Raw genomic sequence first — 7,746 nt, 5'->3', positions numbered from 1 at the left:
TTAAAGTATAATAAAAAAAAAAAAAATTAAAAGAAAAAGACATTGGATTCCCAAGAGAAGCAGATGCTGAGATAAAGTGAGTTGGGTTAGGGGGTGGTGTTGGGTTAGGTTTTCCTTGGAGAGGACATGTTGTCAAGTAGACTTGATCTCAGTTACAAAGTAATGTTAGTGCATGAAGGGTGGGCTTGAACTGTTACCCAGTTTATGAAATGTCATTTTTAGTTCTGTTTAATGTACTGTCATGAGGAAACAATGGGGAAAATGTTTTGAGCTCAATTGCTCTTTTGCCAATATAAGACAATTTGGAAGAAATAAAATTGAGGGGACGAGTCTACCTTTTCTTCTGAGGGTTGTGTGTGTGTGTGTGTGTGTGTGTGTGTGTGTGTGTGTGTATTCTTTTGTAATGCCTAATACTTTTGGGACACATTGCACCTATTTTCTCATTGCTTCTGCTCAACAACCATTAAGGTGTTAAGTGACTTTTCTGAATTTCTACAGCAAGTTAGTGGTAGAGCCAGTGATAGAGTCCAGATCTTGGGTATACTGGTTCTTCAGCTGTGCACTAGGACAGTAGGCTATCTAGTAAAGGGTATGATGTGTCAGTTTTGCTCAGGTAAGGCTTTGAGCCAGCTCCAGGCTGGCAGTGTTGATGTTTAATGTCCTGACAGATAAAGAAAGCCAGCGTGAGAAGGAGAAGCTGGAAGCGGAGCTGGCCACTGCCCGTTCTACCAATGAGGACCAAAGACGACACATCGAAATCCGAGATCAGGCCCTGAGTAACGCCCAGGCCAAGGTGGTAAAGCTGGAAGAAGAGGTATGGTTTCCTCAGGTAGCATATGAGCCTGGGGGTAGGAGGGCTGGGAAATCAGGGACACTGGGTTCCACATTGTGGTGAATTGGCAGCTGCATAATCCCCAATAGGGAGGTGCCATCTGCTGCTCCTAGTTTCCACTGTGCTGATGTGAGTGGACTTTGCTTTCTTTTCTCTCCTTGGTAAATTCTTTTCTTTTGCTCCAAAATAGGAAATCACCAGGGTCAAGAAACAATTTCCATTTGTTCATTCGTATGATAAGCTCACTGCCCCCATATTCCAAGCTTTTACTATATACTTAGCCCTATCGTAAGCCTATGACAGATATATAAATGTATATATAGATATAGATGTATAGATATGTATATGTATAGATGTATATTTTAATTTCTGCACTTACAGGTATTTTAAAACTTTATAAAACTAGAAAATAATTCGAGGTAGCTTAAAGTACTCTAAGGATTTTGAAATCTGAACAGCCCTTGTCTACCCGGGCTTAGTGGGAAGTCAATCCCCTCTCAGGTCAGAAATGATTCTCGCTGGCCATATCTTTACTTACTTGGACTTACTTGGCAGATTGGTTTTTGAATAGAAGCAGTCTTGGGAGGTCTGAGACAGGATGGGACCCAGGGACAGTTTACAGTTTATGTCAGAAAAAATGCACTGTCCAAGAGCTCTGCTGTGGTTCTCAGTGGCTAGCTCTAGAAAATAGTTGCGTGGAGGAATGGACTTGTCATTTATTTGTGTGCAGAGATGAAGCCTTCCCTTGACAAATGCAAGGGCCCCCAAACTATTAAGCATATGATTAATATGTATCTGATTAGACTTGACATAGATGCTATTTGATTGCAACACTAAACTGTACTCATGTGAAATAGAGGGAAATTTGCTGCTGGCTTGTCATTAATTTATCTTGGATGTCAGTTGTTATTGGACTGGACTACTAACTCTTAGATGTTTTGCCCTTCAGGGGATGGGTGTGTTCCAGCAAAAATTGATGCTAAAGTGTAACTTGGTAAAGAAAATTTCATATCTCACAGACTTCTGCTCTGAAATTTGAATTGTTTTAAGGGAAAAGTAGCCTTCATCATAAAAGTTGAGAAATAGATTTGAAACAAAAGAAATTTAATGGCATTTAAAAGCATTCTGACTATTGTATATGAGGTATCTATACTGCCTTCATTCATTGCTTGCTTCCTTTCCCTCAGTATGAATAGGTCTAGTTCCTGGAGATTTCCCAACTTATCAATTTCCTCTGCTTTCTTTTTTGGATATTAAAATGCTTGTTGGAGTTGGGCTATAAATTCACACTTTACCAGTGGATAGTGCCATCTAATTCATGATATCCCTTAGCCTGACTTGGTAAAATACCAACTTCAGGTAGTATAAAATCAGGTTAATGTCTTGCTTCATCAGTTGTCTATGTCAGAACTATGCTAAGTTGCTCAACCGAAAATGAGAAGACTTGTATTTACCTGATGTCTAGGTTTAAGGAGCTTATCGCATCCTTTTGCTACACCCCATATATTCCCTTCCCTCACATTTTTGTGAGGACATTCCAGAGAAAATTATAGGATGGAGTAAGACTGAATTCTTTTAGAGAAGGGCAAGCTGAGAGACCTGCTGAGAAGAAGTAGCTTGCTGGTGGTCACATGGCCAGTGTTGGGTAGAGCCAGAAATAAAACTGGTATCTCATGACTCTTCATTCCCTAAGCCCTGCTGCCTTTCTCCCTGTCTGAATCATCCTTTGGTTCACCTCCCAAAAAGAAAATGTGGGTGCTTGTTCAGATTTAGTAACCTCTGCATCTTTTAAGTTGTTTAAAAATTGCTTCACTCATTGGGCCTTTCTTTTTTCAAAAGACTATGAGAAACTTGTCCAGACTGCTTTGAGATTGGGGTGTACAGAGAGTCCTGCTGCCCTTCCAGGAAGGGTGCTCAGCCAGTTGGAGATAAATGGGGACAGAGTGTCTGCAACCATTTTTCTTTGCAACGTCTGAGGGCACAGTGGTAACTGGTTGTTTGAAAATAATGAAAATAATATATGTTTTGGGAGAAAATGTTCATTTCTAGTTCCCACTGGGCAGCCCTTGCTGAAAAGGTTGCCTGAAATATATTTCTGGCTTCAGACTTCTGAGGCTTTTCTGGGCATTAGTCCTAGAGATTTTTAGTAGTTTTCCAGGGGCCCTCCCCAAAATATGTATGTAGCTTTACAATATAAAGAAGTTCTAAGTATTGAGCTGGGATTAAATGATGGCATTTATTTCAAATGAGATCATCAATTATTGTTAAGTATGTAGTCCTCATCCAATTTGTGCTTTCACATGGAGTCTAATTGTTAGGAAATTCTGAGTTGCTCTGGCTAAAGGAGGTGAAACCTTTGACTGGGAGAGCAGGCTTACCACCTCTACCCAGCGGAATCTCAGAGGCCATGTGATGTCTTCCAGACTTTCAAGCCGGCTCACTTCTAGCACATATAAAGGCTTGGAAGACCACATCTCAGAGAAAATCAACTGGTTCTTATTTTCCTTTTTGTTTTAGCAGTCTCTCAGAGCTGGATTTGCTCCTGGGTGCCGTTTGTCGTGTCTCCTCTATGTTGTTCAAAGGAAAACATCCCTTTTGCTTATCCTCAGATATACGAAATTGCTAATTAAAGTTTTGCTTTTCTGCTGTGACTCAGTCTTCATTAGGCTTTGCTCTTTCAGGGCTGAAATTTCAAAGTTTGGAACATCATCAGGGAGGTATTTGGGGTAAACAGGTAGTTCTGGAACAGATCTAGGAAGGAGCCTTCATTGTGATTGCTTCACAAAATCATTGAACATTTCTAAACCAAGAAAGGTATTCATGAATAGAAGAGTTATCCTTCTGTCTGTTGGAAATGGCTCAAGTAAGGCTGTGTTTGAAGGCAGATGGATATGTTAGATAACCTGCCTGTGTCCCATATAAACAGATAATTTAGTGATGGCTTACAAATGGCATCATGAACTTTCCTTTTTTCTTGAGCCTTAGAAGTTCTTCCAAGGAAAACCTCTCTGACCTACTTAGCAAATCAAAATTAGGGAAACTTTCTCAAATTAGACCTTTTGTTAGGATACTATTTTTCTCAGCTTTCTAAGTACAAGGTCACTCAGGTAACTACTTCTCATTGCATTAAGGTGGTCAGGGAAAGGTTGTGACTACTTTAATGGTCAGAGGACCCTTGCATTTATTTATGTCTTTCTCTTTACAAAGACCTCATTTAGATTCTTTTCCTGAAATTCATTCCTTCTTGCTAATCTCATTAACTCTCTTGCCTGAAGTTCTCTACAATCACTGTGCTCTAAACTCTACATAGAAATGTTGCCTCAGGCTTACAAAGAACTTTCTCCTGCAATCACAGCTTCCGTTTGCTCCCAAGTTCAGTGCATTCTTTCATGGACCTGGCTCTGCTGACATCCAGGAAGGAGGTATCTTGCTGGGGAGGGGATAGCACTGTAATTATAAATCAGACCTGTTTTCTTGGTGAGTCACTCTGATCCAGGTCTTGAACCAGGGTGCACCCTGTGCCCCTATTGCAGCAGCAGCCGAACGAGGTAAATGGTGCCTTTCCGTCCTTGCCCTTATCTTTCGGGACACGTAGGTCCTATTGAAGTGGAGGCTCATTAAACTCCAAGTCAAAAGAGCTCTGTGTCCTACAGCAACCACGGTATTCTCCTATTCAAAGACAGCCTCCCCACCCCCTACCAATTTGACCTCACTGGAGATTTTCGATGGATGCCTGGCATATCCTCTCACAAGGCTCAAGGCAGCCCAGGCTTCTGGCTGGCTGCTGTCTTATGATGATCTGGAGTGGAAGCGGCTTGGGTAATTGTTTCAGGGATGGTGGGAAAAAGGCCTTGGCAAGATCAAAGAGGGAAGATGCTGCGGGTGGGCTGCTTACTGAACTGAGTGCACAGGAAGGGAGAGTGTGGAATGTGAGAGGGCTGGCAGAGAGAGCCAGTGAGCCTTGTTCTTTGGCTTTAGGCTAGAATGAAAGCCATGGAGATTCAACAAGAAGGGGCCCAAATGTTAACCTTTTCTGAACTGCAGTGGCTAGTGATGATTTAGATGTCACATTGATAGCTCGTATTAGAGTAGCCAGTGCATTTTCTAGAGTCCCATTGCAATTCTACTCAGTTCTCTAAAGCTAAATTCATACCGTTTTACTCCATTTCCACCATTGTTCTTAAGGGCTAATATTTTCCCTTCTTTCTAGATCTCTTACTACTTATTTGATTTGTCTTTTTGGTTTTAAAGATACATAATTTTCTGCTACCACACCCATCCACAAAGCATCATAACCAATTTCCTCCTTCCCTGATATTAGAGGAAGGTGTCTCATAGGCATAGATATTCATATGTCTAATACTCCAAAATAATTTTCCAACAACAATAGGATTTCATTGGTGAAGGTAAATCTTATCCAGTGTTTTGATGGATTATAGATTTGGATGGAAGATCCAAGGATGTGAATTATGTGTGCATTTAGAGTATTGATAGGATACAGATAAAATACATATCCACCCAGGAATATTCCAAGGTGTTCTGCTCTTGCATTATTGATTTATTTGAAGAGCATTTCATCTAAGGATGGCATTCTCCATATTTATCTCAGTGTATTTCCTTCCTTCCTTCCTTCCTTCCTTCCTTCCTTCCTTCCTTCCTTCCTCCCTTCCTCCCTTCCTCCCTCCCTCCCTCCCTCCCTCCATCTATCATTTATTTATTTATTTATTTATTTATTTATTTATTTTTGAGATGGAGTCTCGCTTTGTTGCCCAGGCTGGACAGCAGTGGCATGATCTTGGTTCACTGCAACCTCTGCCTCCTGGGTTCAAGCGATTCTCCTGCCTCAGCTTCCCAAGTAGCTGGGACTATAGGTCTGTGCCACCACATCCAGCTAATTTTTTGTATTTAGTAGAGACGGAGTTTCACCATGTTGGCCAGGCTGATCTCAAACTCCTGACTTCAAGTGATCCACCCACCTCAGCCTCCCAAAGTGCTGGGATTACAGGAGTGAGCCACCGTGCCTGGCCGCATTTACTTTTGAGTAGGTGTTTTTCCACCCAATGTGTTACAAGAAAGAAATTATGTTTACCCCCAAATAGAGATGGAGTGATCTCTCTGAGCTCAATTCTTTCAGTCTTTCCTATGATTCTGGCTCTTGAAATTCCTAAATTGGAAGCTTTGTGGGTTTCTCTTTAGTCGCCTTTAGCCCTATTCCTGAGGTAGCAAGTTTTTAGAGGTGGTTTTTTTTACTCTTCAATTCTTTTAATATCTACCAGTGGACCACAGCCTACTGGCAATGGACGGAGGCAGCTTGCTAATACCAGGGTAGTGTTACCAAATTGCTTCAGCATGAACCCTTACTTGGATCCAGTGGCTCCTGGGTAAGACTAAATCAGATCAAACTAAAATCAGGCTCATGGAGCAACATATAACCCGTGGTATGAAGGAGAATAGCAGTAAAAATACACTTCAGTTGTGACATTTGTATAATAGTGTTTGGAGTTGTGGACAATACAAGGGAAGAGGAAAATTAGACAATGAAGGCACTGGACTTAGTTTTATATTTTTAGCCTTAATGTCCTTTAGCCAATGGAGTGTTTGTATATGTTGGTGGTCATCCAGCTAGTATTAATAGTCTGTCCTTTCTGCCTACTGATCTGTATTTTCTTGTTTGTATTTTTTAAACATTAAAAATATTTACAGATATATTAGTATATCCCCAAAGAACCTTGCAAGTGTTATCCTCATTTGACAGATTAAGACATTAAATTACAGACAGATTAGGTGATACAGTCAGTGATACATTTAGGAAAAATCCCAGATCTCTTAAATCTAAAGCATTTTACCCTGTTCTTTGTCCACTAGTGAATAAATGGGAAGCTAAATGATTAAGTCACTTCCATGCAAGTGGCTAAGACAAATGGGGCTCTAGAAGCAATTTTGTATATAGCCATCCTTTAAAAAATAAGTTTGAAAGACACCCACAGTTGTTGGAAGGAGGGAAGAGATGCCATCACGTGGTATTCATTTGCAGGGATCAGATTTTCCTGAGTCAGAAGAGGGTTAAGAGATCTGCCAAATATTTGGGAACTGGTTCAAAATATTACAGAAGTGTAATGGAAAATCATATGATTGATTGAGCTCAAGAGTATTTGCCTTATGCTTCAATAGATTGCCTTCCCACTGTTCTTCCTCCCACTTTTATGATTTTCCTTTTAAAACTTATCTCTGAATAGGAATGATATGAAACTCTTATCTTGACTGGGTCAAAGCGAATACATTTATGAGGTGTGTGTTTGTTGTTTGTATATTTGCAGTGTTGCAGATACTATGCTCATTTTTGTTCTTGAATGTAATAGTTATTTAATATTAACTGTTCACCAAGAATATAGTGACCAGTAAACTAGAACTAGAACTTAAGAGAGATACCAAGGAAAATAGAAGGGCTCTACCCTTAAGTTGCCTATGGATATTGCCTTCCAATTGAGGCAGAAATTTTGTCTTGTTTCCCGCTGTGTCCCTTCTGCTCTCATTTGTAAAATAGGGCCTGATGTATAATAAGCATTCAGTAAATATCTGTTGAATAAATCCACACATGAATGAAATCTTTAAAAAATGACTGCTAATACAGTACACATGATGAGAAGCTATATAGAAAAGCAGCAATCAGGATCAGGTAAGATTATTCAAGGAAGAACTCTTGGAGAGTTTAGTGATTTAGTAAGGAGGGATAAGAAGTGATCAGACCAATATGAAATTTGAGTATTTGCATAGTAGACCTGGTAGAATTTTAAGGCAGGAGGAGCCTAGATTGATAAGGGCATTTTAAAGAGCCATATCTAGGCTGAACACAGGGGAGTGTGACAGTAGACTGAGTGGTAAACATAAAAGCATCAAGTAGTTTGAGGTATGGA

At 40.2% G+C, this 7,746-nt stretch overlaps 1 protein-coding gene across 4 annotated transcripts in view; it reads left to right on the top strand.

Annotated features, from left to right (window-relative positions):
• AMOT (angiomotin) overlaps positions 1 to 7,746 on the top strand; it is a 60,260-nt gene that overhangs the window by 31,477 nt on the left and 21,037 nt on the right. For all 4 annotated transcript variants that reach the window (XM_017857380.1, XM_017857379.1, XM_017857378.1 and 1 more), the window contains one exon: positions 669 to 814. In XM_017857380.1, coding sequence (XP_017712869.1) covers positions 669 to 814 — 146 coding nt within the window. The remainder of the gene's footprint in view (positions 1 to 668; positions 815 to 7,746) is intronic.

Source organism: Rhinopithecus bieti, unplaced genomic scaffold (assembly GCF_001698545.2).
Source record: "Rhinopithecus bieti isolate Rb0 unplaced genomic scaffold, ASM169854v2 scaffold_46340, whole genome shotgun sequence".
Lineage (NCBI taxonomy): Eukaryota > Metazoa > Chordata > Mammalia > Primates > Cercopithecidae > Rhinopithecus > Rhinopithecus bieti.
The sequence above is the reverse complement of the archived record's forward strand: the minus strand, read 5'-3'. Positions and strand labels throughout refer to the sequence as shown.